The sequence below is a fragment of the Bos indicus genome, chromosome 22 (assembly GCF_029378745.1).
Source record: "Bos indicus isolate NIAB-ARS_2022 breed Sahiwal x Tharparkar chromosome 22, NIAB-ARS_B.indTharparkar_mat_pri_1.0, whole genome shotgun sequence".
Classification (NCBI taxonomy): Eukaryota; Metazoa; Chordata; class Mammalia; order Artiodactyla; family Bovidae; genus Bos; species Bos indicus.
This window is the reverse complement of record NC_091781.1, coordinates 9,889,309-9,906,580: the sequence shown is the minus strand read 5'-3', so window position 1 is coordinate 9,906,580 and position 17,272 is coordinate 9,889,309. Positions and strand designations below refer to the sequence as shown.

Here is a 17,272-nt window from a genome sequence, read left to right as displayed (position 1 = left end):
CTCCTTGGAAGGAAAGTTATGTCCAACCTAGATAGCATATTCAAAAGCAGAGACATTACTTTGCCAACAAAGGTCCGTCTAGTCAAGGCTAGGGTTTTTCCAGTGGTCTTGTATGGATGTGAGAGTTGGACTGTGAAGAAAGCTGAGCGCTGAAGAATTGATGCTTTTGAACTGTGGTGTTGGAGAAGACTCTTGAGAGTCCCTTGGACTGCAAGGAGATCCGACCAGTCCATTCTGAAGGAGATCAGCCCTGGGATTTCTTTGGAAGGAACGATGTTAAAGCTGAATCTCCAGTACTTTGGCCACCTCATGCAAAGAGTTGACTCATTGGAAAAGACTCTGATGCTGGGGGGGACTGGGGGCAGGAGGAGAAGGGGATGACAGAGGATGAGATGGCTGGATGGCATCACTGACTCGATGGACGTGAGTCTAAGTGAACTCTGGGAGTTGGTGATGGACAGGGAGGCCTGGCATGCTGCGATTCATGGGGTCGCAAAGAGTTGGACACGACTGAGCGACTGAACTGAACTGAACTGAACTGATGCCCCTCTTAAGAGTGCTTCAAAATACATGATGCAGAAGCTGACAGAACTGAAAGGCAAAATGGATAGATTAGATCCACAATTTGAGTTGCAGAGTTTTGAAATTCTATTTTCTAAAATAATCAATAGTGAAAGCGAGAGAAAAATCAGCAAGAGGTAAAAGGCACACCCTTAACAATCTTGAATTTAATTGAAACTTACAGACCATTGTACCCAACAAGAGCAGATTACAATCTTTCTCAGTTCAAATGGAAAACTTAGCAGGAGTCATCCTGCATCATGAAACAAATCAAAACTTTTTGAAGAATTGAAATCTTATAAATTTTGTTCTCTAAATTTACTGGAAATAATAAAATAAATAATAATAGAATGTTAACTGAAAAAAAATAGAATTTTTTGGAAAGTAAACAGCACACTTCTAAATAATCCAGGGACCAAAGAGGAAGTCTCAAGGAAAATCATAAAATATTTTGTCAGAACAAAAATAAAAATTAAAAATAGCAAAATTTGTTAAAACAGTACTTTAGAAGAAAGTTTATAGTGTTAAAAGTTAACGTTCAGTTTGCCAGGGCTATTGTAACAAAGTAGCACAAATTGAGTGGCTTAAACAAGCGAAGTTCACTGTCACAGTGTTGAGGGCTTTAATTTTGGATGTAGGAAGTCAATAAGTTCTCAGGGTTGGTTCCTTCTGAGCGCTGTGAGGGAGGGCTCTGTTTCTGGCTTCACTCCTTGTCTAGTAGATGGGTATTTTTGTGTTCATAACGATGCTCTCCCTGTATGCATGTGTATATCCAAACTTCCCTTCTATAAGGACACCACCATATTGACTTAGGGACCATCCTACTCCAGATTGAGTTCATCCTGCCTCAACTAATTACATCTGCAAAGACTATTTCCAAATAAGGTCACATTCTGAGGTACTGCTGCTGCTGCTGCTGCTGCTGCTAAGTCGCTTCAGTCGTGTCCGACTCTGTGCGACCCCATAGACGGCAGCCCACCAGGCTCCCCCGTCCCTGGGATTCTCCAGGCAAGAACACTGGAGTGGGTTGCCATTTCTTTCTCCAATGTATGAAAGTGAAAAGTGAAAGTGAAGTCGCTCAGTCGTGTCCGACTCTTCGAGACCCCATGGACTGCAGCCTACCAGGCTCCTCTGTCCATGGGATTTTCCAGGCAAGAGTATTGAAGTGGGTGGGGGTTAGAATTTTAGATATGAATTTTGGGGGAACACATTTCAACTCATGTCAGTTTGTATTATAAAAGAAGATTTCAAATCAACAACCTAAATTTCTATATGAAGAAACTAAAAAAAGAAAAACAAAAGAGGAAGGAAGACAATCATATAGATAAGAGCAAAAGTCAATTAAATTAAAAACAGTAACAACAGAGAAAAACAATGGCAACAATTTTGCCAAAGATAAATAAAATTGATATACCTGTAACCAGACTCACAAAGCAAAAAGGAGAATACCATCATCAGCAATGAGAAGGGATATCACTAGAGACTTCACAATACATTAAAAAGGGTAGTAAGAAACGGGTAAAGAATCCACCTGCAATGCAGGAGACACACAAATGTGGATTCGATCCCTGGGTCAGGAATATACCCCTGGAGGAGGAAATGGCAACCACTCCAGAATTCTCAACTGAAAAATCCCATGGACAGAGGAGCCTGGTGGGCTACAGTCCATGGGATCTCAAAAGAATTGGACATGATTGAGTAACTAAGCACAGGAAAATATTATGACCAATTCTAAGCACATAAATTCAACAATTTAAACAAAACAGAGTAATTCTTTGAAAGCCACGAACTACCCAAACTCACTAAGGATAGATAGATAACCTGAATAGAACTGTACCTACTGGAATAATTGAACTCATAGTACCCCCCTGCAAAAAAAAAAAAAAAAAAAAAATCCCTAAAAGGAAAACTCCAGGTTCAGATGGCTTCACTACCATAGAAGAAAAGGCAAAGTCTATAAGACTGGTAAGAAAGGTCCACTAGGGTAGGAAACCCATTTTATTAATTGGTACCCCCACCCGTGGTTATTCAATCAGGATCTGCCCTATTGGAGTTGCAGGCTCCAATGCTGACTGACCCCTGGTGGGCTAAAGGGAGGATCTGCTTACCCAGAGAACCAAGTCTCCCTTTCTAGACCACTCTCCATACATGAGGACCTTGGAATTCCTTTTTCAAGTGATCCTGAACTTGCTACCAAGGCCTACATTGGTGTCATTCTGATTATACCCTTATGCTCAAGAACTGTTGTCAGAAAGCATAGATTGAACTTGGACAAGCTCAGAAGATTCCACACAGTTGCAGAACACTGGGGCAATGCAAGGCAGGGGTGACAGGAGGGGAAGGTGGGCTCCAGGTGGGGCCAGAGGCTGGGGGCGGGCTTCTCTCCCTGCATTGCCATGTTCTAGCAGGGAGTTTCAGAATTCTAAATTTGAATGTGAATATAATAAAGGTATATGTGTAGTGAGGATGATAAAACACACAAATTCAGGCATTTGTTAACTTGATGTCTAACTATTTACTACCTAGACATATCCCATCTGTACTCTTATTCTGAGCCCCTGAATGTTAGCATTGGGTGGAGTGGGACATTTGTAAACAAATCTATTTACATTTGTTTAAATTATGAGCACCTACCTAGAATAATGACTGGCACAGGTTTGGCAGTCAATGATAATTTTGTATTAATGACTGTGTCGATGAACAAATGAGTTTAATCCTCACAACATTTCTGGAAAGATCTAGCTAAGAAGAAAGTGATGGTGCTCAGTCCTTGACACAATAATGGATAGAGGATAACTTGAGAAGAAAATCTTTTAGGATTTTAGACATAAGCAAATGCTGATATCTGCTCTGATTATCTGTGAGCACATCTCTGATGCATGTCCTGATCCCCAGTGGGCCGTCACATCCTCTGTTTCAAGAGCACTCATCTTACTCATCTTGTTGGAACTGATTAAATCTCTGCCCAGCCATGAGATGATGTGGCAGTGACTCAGATGGCTTCCCTGTCCCCTAAGACTACTCATAATCTGTCATATTTGTCTAGGAGGGCTAGTTTCTCAGAAGAAACTTTGGTTCAAGAAAGATAGCTGAACTTTTAAGAATCTCAGCTCTGAAATAACTGATGGTACTAAGAACATAGTGTGAGAAACTGTAGTAGCACATGTTTGCCCCATACGGATACTCTGTTTACTCAACTTGAATTGAACTGAAATAGAATATTTAAAAATTTCCAAGGTAGTTATGTTCCTGTAACACAAAGTCATGGCTATTACTCAACTTCACGATGAATTATTTTCAGCCATTCTTTTTATCACGGGCAAATACAGCAAACAAGCAATTTAATTATTCAAAAGAACACTGGAGCAATTAAACTTTTCCTAACAAATACCACATGAGTAAAACAGATGGACAGAAAGTAATCTATTAACTGTTTGCCATTCAAATGGCTCATTGAGCCTCCAGTAATCATATGCTATAAATAGGATGTTTATATCACATGCAAATTTAGTGCCTGGAAAAGCATCGATGGAAAGCCTTCACACAGCTCATTGGCTTAGAGTCTTTAATGATTGAGCCACAAGGGAGCGATTACTTCACCAATACCTCATTTATCTTGTCTCCAAATCCCTCTTTGGTTCTGTTAATTCTATTATTAAATAATTGGCAACACCCACAATTTCTTTTAAAATATAACTAACCTTTAAATAGAGAAGAGTAAGATACAATATATTTCTAAATAAATAAATAAATTTGATTGTTTTCATTGCTTTTGAGTTGTCAATCTGTCTCTAAAATAAGCAGACACAAGATATTGAATCTTGACAAAAGTACTTAACACATATATTTACTTCAGTGCACACAGCACAGAGCTTTAAAACTGTTAATATTGATTATTTGACTGGTTAAGGACTTTTGCCTCAATTAGACATGTTTATAAAGGAAAACTGCAAAGTTTATTTGAATTTTAAATCCATTACTGTGACCATTCTACCATCAGCATGGAGATATGAAGAACACAATGCACATGATGTTAAATATTGTAGTAAACTGGTATACTTGGACTAAAGGTCACTGGAAAAACGAAAGAAAAATTCTTATAAAATTGACTTCATATTTAAATGTGATCAGGAGCATAATTAATGAATGAGTTAATAATTTTCACAATGTAATTATTATCCAGAGTTTGGTCTTTAGTTCACTGTGTGCTTTCTGTGTATGTTATTATTGCCAAGTATTTATCCTTGACAGACATGAGACACATCTCTAATTTTTTCCTCCTAATGTTACTCCCTTCTTTGTGTTCTGCTTCCTTATCTTTAAGTATGCCTACTGTACTTTAAGTTTATGCTATTATCATTTTTATTTCTGATATTTATTCCTCTCCACAGTCTTTCTATTATTATATCCACTTGGAAAGTAACAGAAATAATAATCATTTTTAATAATAATCATCATTTTTCCTTTTTATTATTAATTAGTTCTTTGTTTTTTTCCAGCTCTAAGTGTGGTCTTTTTTTCTTCTACATTCTTTTCTCTGTTTTTTGAATTTTATTTCTGTCCATATTAAATGTCTTCCCAAATACGTGGCCATCTTTGGTTCTTAGCAACATACATTAAACTATTTGGAAACTCACCATGTGTTTTCCAGGGGATGATGGTGAAGGTGGACTTCATTATCAACTGACCAGGCGGAGGCTGGGCCACTTACATGTGGGGCCTCTCAAAGTCTATGGTGAGAGGTCTTGAAGATTTTTTTATCTTGAGCAGGCTTGTTTCCCTAGAGAGGAATACCAGTATGTTATATAAAGCTGATTTACCAATTTGGGATTTAAACAGGGATAGGGAGCTGGGAGCTCCCTTTTTAACAGGAAAATTGCTGCTCAATCTCTTGCTTTCAGTTCTAGAATATCGGTCCTAACCTTCTTTGTGCCTCACATTCTGAAGGCACGGTCTTTTTAAAGTTAAGATCTTGAGAGAGTCAACATCCAGTCTTCTTCCATGGAGAGGAAAAGGCAAGTCACCCAGCTTTGTAGGAAAGAGGGGAAGATCCACATTTCTCACTGCTCCTTCATCAAACTTTCAACTAAGTTCACTGTTTTTACTGATATCTGGCTTCCCCAACTTCAGAAGTACCTGATGCAACAAGATTGTGTACATTTGGAGATAGGATGTGGCTGTGGCAGGAGTGAATCTGCTTCTTTGGGTCTTCACACCACATCACTGCCATCACCACCAGCTCAAGCTGTATTTAGCCATCTCTGTTCCATCAATTAAGGGGCTTGTTATTTATACTCCATTTTCTCTGTCCCTCTCCCCTTTCCCTTATTTTGTGATTTTCTTTTATTTTGATAGGTTATAAAAACATCAAAAAGAATGACAGCAATACTTGGTGATGTGCCACTTTCTAAATATCTTCCACTGAAAGGAGTGGCCAGGAGTCAGAAAAAATGAAAACCAGGAAGGTGTCTTAGTGTGTTCAGCTGCTATAACAAGTATCAGAAACTGAGTGGCTTCTAAACAACTGAAATTTCTCACAGTTCTGGAGGTTAGATGCCCAAGATCAGGGTGTCAGCATGGTCAGGTTCTGGTGAAGGCCCTCTTCTGGCTGCCAATTTCTTGTATCCTCACCAGGCAGAAGGGTCTCAGGAGCCCTGTGGGGTCTTTTTCATAAAGACACTAATGCCATTCAGGAGGGTTCCAACCTCATTACCTAAGTGCCTCCCAAAGGTCCTGCCTCCTAATACCATCATTTACGCTTTGGAATTTTAACACATAAAAATTTGGGATACATAAATATTCAGACCTAAGCAGAAGGGTAGTGGATTGTATGGTCTGATGGCAGGTGCATTGAAAGATATTTTTCTGTGGGTCTTGGAGAAAAGTAAAGAGAGAGCACTAAGCATTAAGGATGCCACTGAACATTCTCCAACAGCCTGTGGTACTCAGGCTGTGAGAGACAAAAGTAGGTACCACTCAAAGGGGTCCCAAATAAGCAGACTCCATGGAGCAGGTCAGGTGCCAGTAAATCTGAGAGGCTAAGGAAATCTTAAAGAACAGGTGTGAGAAGATAAGAAGTTTTGTTGATGTCAGATAGACTATTCCGGAAAGCATGATAGAAAGGTGTGGGAACTTAGTAAAGAGTAGAAATTTGTTGGAACTCTCCTGATGGTCCAGTGGCTAAGACTCTACGCTCCCAATGCAGGGGGCCCAAGTTCAGGGAACTAGATCCCACATGCCAGAACTAAGAGTTCTCATGCCACAGTTAAAAGATCCCACAGGCTGCAACTGAGATCCAGTCCAGCCAGATAACTAATTAAATAAATAAAAATATTTTTTAAAAAGGAGTTGGAATTTGTTAGGTTACCGATGTATAGAGCCCTATGAGGAAATGTCCCAGTGTTAATGGGTGACCTGGGCGGTTGAGATAGTGATGGGTATTTAAGGATGAAGTAATTTGTTCTGGTGGCAGAGGGAAAGGTAAATAATTAGTTCTAGCTACAGCATTCGTCTCAGGCCTGGTCTCTTGTGCTGCTGCCATCGGTGGGACAGGTGATGTGGCTACAAGAACTAAGCCATGAACGGCAGGCTCTGGCTGGGGTGAGGAAGCCCAGTGTGTTCAGGTGTACATTGGGCTCCAGGGGCCTCCTTTTATGGACTGAAGTAAGTGCTGCGGTTTCCCCAAGCTCACTGCAAACTCTGAGGCCTTCATCCACTCACCTGTGACCTGGATCTGCCACTGGTGATATTTACAACCCCAGAGAGCAGGCCTGGGCCTCATTTCCTTTACCCACAAAAGGAGGACATTGGCCTACTTGAGTGCTTCTCAAACTTTTCCACCACACATCTCCTGGAGAAGCCTGTGAAGGTGGCCTGAATACACTTAGCACTGATGACATTTTAGATATTCAATGTGAAGTTTAAACGGGAAATAATATTAGCCCATGCAGTATAATCATTTCCTGACATTTTAATTGGGTTTTATCTTTTCTGCCATTGAGAGCCATTAGGCCAATGTAGAGCTCTGTGTACTGTGTTTCCTGTATTTTCCCTCTTCTGTTTCAGGGAAGTTGCCAGATCCTTAACATTCCTACTTCACGGCTTTTTGTCAAAGTATAACAGAGACACTGATGAATGTTAACCATTCCACCTACCTATGAAAGTCTGAACTCCCAGAGCAGTCCCTCATAGGTGTGGGTTTGGATAATATAAAGGGAAAGAGACATGAGAGACGGGATATTTCCCTCCAGTCTGGGAGGGTTTGGGGCCTGTGCATAGTATAGCTTTGGGGCCCCAGTCTGGAACCCAAAAGAGTGCGTGGTGCCCATCAAAGGCTTTACCCTAGGTCTGCGGGCTCCAGGATCAAGGTGACTCATTCCCATGTCTGAATTTAGCTCTGTGTCAACATGTTTGATGGTTTTGAGAGACTCCAGATCCCAAGATAAGACAGTCCTTATCCCATCTGGGAGACTTTGTAGAGGGCTCCAAGATTTTTTTTTTTTAACAAACAGAAGTTTAATAACATATATACCTCATAAATACACGGGAGATACTTGAGTAACTCTCTTAGATTCCTGTATGATCCCAGAGGGATCAGTTGTTGCTCAAATCTACTTTAGTGCCAGCCATGCAGGAAATTTGCAGTCAAGACCTTGGTAAACTCTCTAGGCCTCCTTTGCCTTCTTGGAGAAGTGAGAAGGTGGGTCTACCTGGTTTTCATGGTCACATGCAGCTTTAAAATGATATGTGATGCTTTTTAAAAATCCTACTCTGATCCCTGGAGAAGGAAATGGCAACCCACTCCAGTATTCTTGCCTGGAAAATCCCATGGACAGAGGAGCCTGGTGGACTACAGTCCAGGGGGTTGCAAAGAGTCAGACACGACTGACTGTCTGAGCACTCTGAACCTACCCTGAAAATTCCTCCCTAAGCCCTCTCCCTGCCACCCTCTAAACCAAGGCCACTCTGATTAGCACCAGCAGTTTCACTAAGCCATGGCCCTCCACGGAAGCAAAGTATGTTTCTTTGCCAGCCTTTTTTCATGTTCCTGTGTACTGGAGTGCTAGAGGGTTCATTCTGAGCATTAAAATTAGGAAATGTTGAGTAATCTCTTTGTTCTTCCTCCTAGGGAAGCCAACTTCAAAAGCACAACAAATACAGCATGAAACATGATGTAAAGAACAAACATTATTTAAGCCTATGGAGCTCAGCAGCATTTTGAAAATCAGAAGAAAAACTAAGACTTTCACAAAATGCAAGAAATTAAAATTACTAAGTTTTGGTAAACAATAAATTAAAATCTATTTTTTTTCTCAAGCAAAATACCTTAATAGAAATTCAGCCTTTGGTGTACTTAAAAATAAAGTTGTCCAATCCTTAAGGGTAACTTCCTTGGTGGCTCAGTGGTTAAGAATCCACCTACCAGTGCAGGGCACACGGGTTCGACCCCTGGTCCCGGCAGGTTTCACATGCCACAGAGCAACTAAGCCTGTGCACCACAGCTACTGAAGCCCATGTGCCTAGAGCCCATGCTCTGCAACAAGAGATGCCAATGGAATAAGAAGCTCGAGCACCACAACTGGAGAGTAACTGCAACTACAGAAAGCCCGCCACACAACAAGGAAGATCCAGCACAGCCAAATAAATAAATAAATAGAGTAACTGCATGTATACCTTTGAAGAGAGTAGAGGGAGAGTGTGGGTGACATGCCCTTCATCCTTTCCCAGCTCCCTTTCTACTGCCCTTCCCTTGTAAAACCAGAGACCCGACAGTCACTGACCCAAAGCAATTATGTGAACTCTTCATGCATTCTTAAGCCAGCAGAAACTCCTAAAAACAGGAGTTTCCTCTATTAACACTAGTTTGTGGTGAAGCTGGGACTTGAGCCCCATGTTGACATTAACATTGTAAACATCTTACTATTTTGAAAGGTTAAGCAATAGACCTAATCAAGATTACATGCTGCTGCTGCTGCTAAGTCGCTTCAGTCATGTCCGACTCTGTGCGACCCCATAGACGGCAGCCCACCAGGCTCCCCCATCCATGGGATTCTCCAGGCAAGAACACTGCAGTGGGTTGCCATTTCCTTCTCCAGTGCATGAAAGTGAAAAGTGAAAGTGAAGTTGCTCAGTCGTATCCAACTCTTAGTGACCCCATGGACTGCAGCCTACCAGGCTCCTCCATCCATGGGATTTTCCAGGCAAGAGTACTGGAGTGGGCTGCCATTGCCTTCTCCACAAGACTACATCAGTCAGTTCAGTTCAGTTCAGTCACTCAGTCGTGTCCGACTCTTTGGTACCCCATGAATCGCAGCACGCCAGGCCTCCCTGTCCATCACCAACTCCCGGAGTTCACTCAGACTCACGTCCATCGAGTCAGTGATGCCATCCAGCCATCTCATCCTCTGTCGTCCCCTTCTCCTCCTGCCCTCAAACCCTCCCAGCATCAGAGTCTTTTCCAATAAGTCAACTCTTCGCATGAGGTGGCCAAAGTACTGGAGTTTCAGCTTTGCATCATTCCTTCCAAAGAAATCCCAGGGCTGATCTCCTTCAGAATGGACTGGTTGGATCTCCTTGCAGTCCAAGGGACTCTCAAGAGTCTTCTCCAACACCACAGTTCAAAAGCATCAATTCTTCAGCGCTCAGCTTTCTTCACAGTCCAACTCTCACATCCATACATGACCACTGGAAAAACCATAGCCTTGACTAGACAGACCTTTGTTGGCAAAGTAATGTCTCTGCTTTTGAATATGCTATCTAGGTTGGTCATAACTTTCCTTCCAAGGAGTAAGACTACAAGTCTTACAAGACTACATAGATTATAGATTAATGGATTAATGGTTGAGTTTTTGGATTCAGAGATCTGGATTCATGTTTCAGCTTTGTTATATATTAAAAGAGGTTTCTTAGTATCATGTAGCTTTCGTGATTACATAGATCTTTCTTGTCACCAAACCACATAGCTGGATCCAATTTATCTAGGCCAAGTTCTAAAGCTTTACACTAGTGCTTCAGTGTGTAAGGACCTTGTAAAATGCAGATCCTGGTGAAGCAGGTCTGGGGAGGGGCTTGTGTTCCTGAATTTCTGACTGGGCCTCAGGTGACATAGTTGCTGTTGGTCCATGCACCACACCTTGAGTAGCAAGTCTTCCCACTGTACCACCAGCTAGAAAGTAATACACATCTGTAGAAACTTTTCAAATGCATGTTGAAAAGAAAATGCTTTCCCATATAATTTCAATAGAAACATCCATTTATTCCTTATAATTTGCAAAATAAACAATTCTATGCTAAGTAATGGTTCAGACAATAAAGCATCTGTCTACAATGTGGGAGACCTGGATTCGATCCCTGGGTCAGGAAGATTCCCTGGAGAAGGAAACAGCAACCCTCTCTAGTACTCTTGCCTAGAAAATCCCATGGACGGAGGAGCTTAGTGCAGGCTACTGTCCATGGGGTCGCAAAGAGTCAGGCACGACTGAGCGACTTCACTCACTTCACTATGCTAAGTAAAAGTCTAAACATTATGGGGGTTTTAAGGCAGAAAAGATTACATCCCATGTGCTAGACAGCATAACAGAAGAGAGGCACATTGCATGTGCATGGATAGATGAGAAGACTCGGGTAGGTAAAAATGGAGAGGCCACCACAGCAGCTGATAAAATAACAAGCATCTGTGTGGTACTGCTGGCCAGATTTTTGTTCTAAACCTATACATATTAACTAATCTTACTCTGAAATTCATTCTGTAAGTGAAATACTTTTATTACCTGATTTTATGGATATAATTGGCATAACTGGGGCACAGAGAGGTTAAGTGATTGTACTTTAACAAGGTTACAGAGCTAGTAAATACAGGAGCTGGAATTTGAAAGTCAGCAGGCAGGGTTCAGAGTGTGGGTTCTCAACTGCTCCGCTGTACTATTTCATTGGATGGAAAACATGGGATGCTCATGAGGAACAGAATAACTCACCTAGGGGAACATGAAGGGTGCATAAACTACAGAGAATGAGTGGAAAGGAGCCACAGAGCAGCCAGACTTTAGTGGAAAAAAGCTAAGAAATTTAGACTGAATTCAGTAGGTTAAAAAGTCATTAATGCTAAGCTCTGACACTGGCCCATTTATAAATTCCATCAGAATGTCCCTAAAAGGTGATAACAAATACGATTTTAAAATGAAATAGTGAAATAGCACATTGGCAGTCAGATTTTTTAATATACTGATCAACAGAGACATTGATTTCAACAGACTTGTGTTCAATTCCCTGCTCTTCCATTTAGTGATTGTCAACCGTTAAATAGATGGAACACTGATGCTGCTATTAAACAGCATGAACATTTGTATCTTTTTTATGCTCTAATGACTACTGCAACCACAAACACACAACATGCACACACAGATTCCCATGTGTGGTGGATGAGGCATGAGATAAAGTATTGCCCATCACTCTGAAGAAAATGCCAAAGCCAGAATTCCTGGTGACACTAAGTGGTCCCCAGCCTGACACACAGGAAGCTGAGGAAACGACATTTAGTATGATTGTTGGATGGCTCTTTGAACAAAGAGTGGCTAGTAGCTGGGGCTGCTGCTACTGTTAGTGCGAGTGTTCTTGCAGCCGGGAGAAGTGGGACTGCTCCTCTCATTCTGTCCCTTGTCTTTGTGTCACTGACCTTAAAAGAAATTAGAGCAGAGGTTTTATCTCCCGCATTCTACCCTGAGATCTCTTCCTTGTCATCTCAACTGACATCCGGCCCTTTAAACCCTTCCATTAAGAAGCCTGAGGGAGGACTTGAGTCAAGCAAAACAGTTTAGAGTCTCTGGGTCTATACTGACTCAGAGATGCTTCTTTCCTTCTTATTTCACACTTGGAGCCCCCCAGGATGCACTCAAGGTGAGAGGGGGCATACAAAGAATACACAGCACAAGGAGGAAATCCACCCCCTCCCAAGCACCACAGCTGCCCTCACTTTAGACTGCCAGCTTGCAAACTGGATTCTCTGATTTTCCTTCCTTCTTGTATTCTCTGAATAGCATCGAACATTATCCAGATACAAACTTGAATGTGCTTCCCCTGTGATGTCTCCTCCTGACTGCAGTCTCAGACTATCCTGGGTAAAACCACATCCCCCTTGACCAGGCTTCAGGACTCCAACACTGACACCATTTTTGGGTTCGACTTCCATGATTTCTACCTCCTCCATCATTATACAGTGAGTAATTTTATAATACTACTACTGGATCAAATCTTTCTAATCTCAGGCAGTGTGTTAACAGCTTTAAAGCCATGATATGATTCAAGTCTCAGAATAAAGTAACTATTATTATTTCTATTTTACAGATGAGAAAACGTAAGCACTGTGCTAAGGAAGTAAGGTTGTTGACTATTATTATAATGATTAAACAATGATTTTATAGCACTGTGATGCCATCTGGTCAAATATACTAAGAAATTACATTTCAGTGTGGAAGGTATATCAATGAATAGATAATGCTTTTAAAAAGCTCTAAAGAAAATATACCCAGGATTGCATAATTATAGCATGGAAGAGGATCTGATTCAATCAGTGGGTTTCCGGTAGAGGGGGAGGAGTGGGAGTTGCTGCTCCCTTAGGAGTGTTTGGAAAAGTTCGGGAGCAGTTTGGTTGTCATCCTAACTTGGGAGAACACTGGCATTTAGTTTGTAGGGCCAAGAATGCTACATCCTGTAGTATTTGGGCAATATTTCACAACAGAAAATTCTCTTATCCAAAACACCATATTGTTTAATTATACAGTGCAAAATTAAAATGTGGGGCCTCCTGTTCAAAAGTTATTAAAAATTTCAAGATGGCATGGCAGAACATTAAACCAAGCACAGAGCTTTTTTCTAAGCATGGAAGTCTGTACAGGTCATAGGTGCATGTAGCTGGCCATAGCTCTGGCCCAGAGAATGCACTGAAAGTGATGGTGTACTCCTTCTAGGTCTAGCCTCTATGAGACCCAGCAGCTTGCATTGATTATATAATGGGCGTTTATAAAGAATTATCAGATATACTAAGTATATATAAAAACATTTTGTGAAATGCTGTGTATACTTAAATTCAACTATCATTTTACTTAATTGCACTTAAGCCTATATGTCAAAAGAGTGGGAACTTCTGGTTCAAGATGGCAGAGTAAAGATGCGTGCTCATCTTCTCCAGCAAGAGCACCAAAACTGCAACTGGTTGTTGAACAACCATTGACAGGAGGATGCTGGAGCCCACCAAAAAGAATGTGGAGCCCACATCCAAGACAAAGAAAGAGTTGCAGCAAGATGGTAGGAAGGGCGTAATCATGACAAATTCAAATCCCATACCTACCAGGTGGGTGACCCGCAGACTAGAGAACAATAATAACAAAGACGTTCTCGCACTATTGTGAAGGTTCTGAACCCCACATCAGGCTTCCCAGCCTGGAGATCCAATAAAGGAACTGGGAATCCCCAGGGAATCTGGCCTTGAGGGCCAGTGGGATTTGATTATAGGACTTTCAGAGGACTGAGAGAAACAGAGACTCCAGTCCTGCAGGACACAAACAAAAATTCTGTGTGCCCCTAGACCCAGGGGAGAGGACCAGTGACCCCACAGGAGACTGAACCAAAACTACCTGCCAGTGTTGGAGGGCCTCCTGTGGAGGTGGGTTGGCAACGGCTCATCACAGGGACGGGGGCACTGGAAAGACCCCCTTGGAGTATACCTTCTTGGAGTTCCCCATTAACCCTACCATAGAGCTCTAGGTAGGGCTTCCTATTGCCAAATTCAGACTTAAGTTGAAGAAAGTAGGGAAAACCACTAAACCATTCAGGTATGACCGAAATAAAATCTTTTATGATTATACAGTGGAAGTGACAAATAGAATAAAGGGATTAGGTCTGATAGACAGAGTGCCTGAAGAACTGTGGACAGAGGTCTCAAAGAATCAGACACAACTGAGTGAGTGACTGAACCGAACTGAGAGCCCTGGACCCAGGGCTGGTTCACCTCAGGCCAAACAACTACCAGAGAGGGAGTGCAACCCCACCCATCAGCAGATAATTGGATTAAAGCTTTGCAGAGCAAGGCCCTACCCACCAGAGCAAGATCCCATTTTTCCCATAGCCAGTCCCTCCCATCAGGAAGCTTACATAAGCCTCTTGGTCTCATCCATCAGAGGGCAGACAGAAGCACAAAGCAGCACAGTCTCACAGCGGCTAAAACAAAAACCATATTACACAAAGTTAACCACGATGAAAATGCAGAAAGTTATGTCCCAGATGAAGGGACAAGATAAAATCTCAGAAAAACAACTAAATGATGTTGAGGTGGGCTATGTTGCAGAAGAAGAATTCAGAATAGTGATAGTGAAGTGGATTCAGAATCTTGGGAAAAGAAAGGAGACAAAGATTGAGAAGATGCAAAAAATGTTTACCAAAGACTTAGAAGAACTAAACAACAAACAGACAGAGATGAGTAATACACTAGAAGGAATCAATAGCAGAATAACTGAGGCAGAAGAACGAATAAATGACGTGGAGGACAGATGGTGGAAATCACTGCTGCAGAACAGAATATAGCAAAAAGAATGAAAAGAAATGAAGACAGCCTAAGAGACCTTTGGGACATTAAATGCACCAACATTCATATTATAGCGGTCCCAGAAGGAGAAGAGAGAGAAAGGACCTGAGAAAATATTTGAAAAGATAATAGCTGAAAACTTCCTGAACATGGGAAAGGAAATAGTCAACTAAGTCCAGGAAGCACAGTGAATCCCAGGAAGGATAAACCCAAGGAGGAACACACCGAGACACACAGTAATCAAACTGACAAAAATTAAAGACAGAGATAAAATACTAAAAGCAACAAGGGAAAAATAACACAAATAGCATACAAGGGAAAACCCATCAGGCTAACAGCTGATTTCTTAACAGAAACTCTGCAAGGCAGAGGGAATGGCATGATATATTTAAAGTGATGAAAGGGAAGAACCTACAACCAAGAATACTCTACCCAGCAAGACTCTCCTTCAGATTTGATGGAGAAATCAAAAGCTTTCCAGACAAACAAAAGTTAAGAGATTTCAGCACCACCAAACCAGCTTTACAACAAATGCTAAAGGAACTTCTCTAGGCTGAAACACAAGATAAAGAAAATACCTACAGAAAATAAACACCCCCCCAAAATTAAGAAAATGGTAATAGGATCATACATATTGATAATTACCTTAAATGTAAATGGATTAAATGCACCAACCAAAAGACATACGCTTTACTATCTGAGCCACAGGGGAAGTCCTCGCATGGGCTTGGTCTTGGCTGGGTGGATAAGAACATGTGCATGTAGGCCCTTCCACTTACCACATCACTCTGCTTGACCCCTGCTAAATTGTATGTAATTATTTTATATTGTTAAGTTAATCATGTTCCCATTATGGCTTGCAATTGTAACTATCTTTTATTTTTTGTCTGGCTATTGATTGTGAAAACTGATAAACATCTTTTACTACTGTGATTGTGTAACTATTACCCACTTAATACCAGTGTATAATTATTGGTCAACAGAAAAATTATAGAACCCTATATCACCAAAACTAGGATCTAATAGACAAACCTGTAGTCACTTTTTAAAATCCAGATGCATATCAGAATTATCTTGAAATATTTTGAAAAATACAAATGCTCAGGTATTGCATTTTTCACCAGAGCTCCAGATATGTTTCTAATGAGCAGTCATGTTTCAAAACAACTGAACCATATGATGATCTTTTACCTAGTTTGTTTCACTTTTTCTATTTCATATTCAGTGCTCCTATTTCATTTAGTTTATGCTCTCCAATTTCTCCATCTCTTCTTTTTTTTATATATATTCTTTCTCAAGCCTTTTCAAGTGTAGTAGAAGCTTTTGTGTACACACACACACACACACACATATATAAAAATACATAACATACATATTTTAGAAAACTTATGAATTTTTACCTAAAATAATTATGACATTTTGATTCCACTTGTTTGACTTAGTATGAATAGAATACTAGATTTCTAATTAAAAAACTGATATGAACAAGCAACAAAGGTTTACTGGATAGCACAGGGAACTATAGTCAATATCTTGTAATAACCTATGATGGAAAATAATTTCAAAAACAATATATGTATATTTGTATAACTGAATCACCTTTCTGTGTACCTGAAACATTGTAAGTAATTATACTTCAATAAATTATATATACTTAAAAAAAAGTGAGAAATACTAGAAGGCATATTTGGAGAGACACTCCCTACTTCAATACAGCTCTCAGGAAAAGAGCCATAAAGGAAAGACTTGTGTGTGAGGAACAGCCTTTATAATCTATTGGATTTACTGAAAACAAGATAAGGAGGACTAACAGTATTCAAGCAAGGTCATGCTCTAGGTCTCTGGACTGTGCTAATGAGGCTATTCTGTTAGTCATGGCATACCACAAATTACCAGTATGAAAGATTTATGGTATTAGAAATAAATGGAATTTAACAATTTTATTAGGATGATTAATTATAGATGAGTCAAAATTGTGTAAAAGGATTTATGGAAACAATTCAGGCTAGAATGTAAGTGGCCTGGTTCAAAATTACAAAGTATCATGCTAGAAAATTTGAGTTGGGCATAGGAGTGGAGGCTTTATTTTAGAAGATTTACATGAAGCTAGACAAAGAGGTCAAGAGAAAGGCAGAA

General features: G+C 40.6%; 1 protein-coding gene across 3 annotated transcripts in view; it reads right to left on the bottom strand.

Annotated features, from left to right (window-relative positions):
- Positions 1 to 17,272, bottom strand: part of STAC (SH3 and cysteine rich domain) — a 353,663-nt gene that overhangs the window by 229,535 nt on the left and 106,856 nt on the right. For 2 of the 3 annotated variants that reach the window (XM_070776015.1, XM_070776016.1), the window contains exon 3: positions 5,199 to 5,341. In XM_070776015.1, coding sequence (XP_070632116.1) covers positions 5,199 to 5,201 — 3 coding nt within the window. In that variant the 5' untranslated portion in view covers positions 5,202 to 5,341. Of the gene's footprint in view, positions 1 to 5,198; positions 5,722 to 17,272 lie in introns of those variants that run through there. The other variant, XM_070776017.1, reaches the window with a different exon arrangement.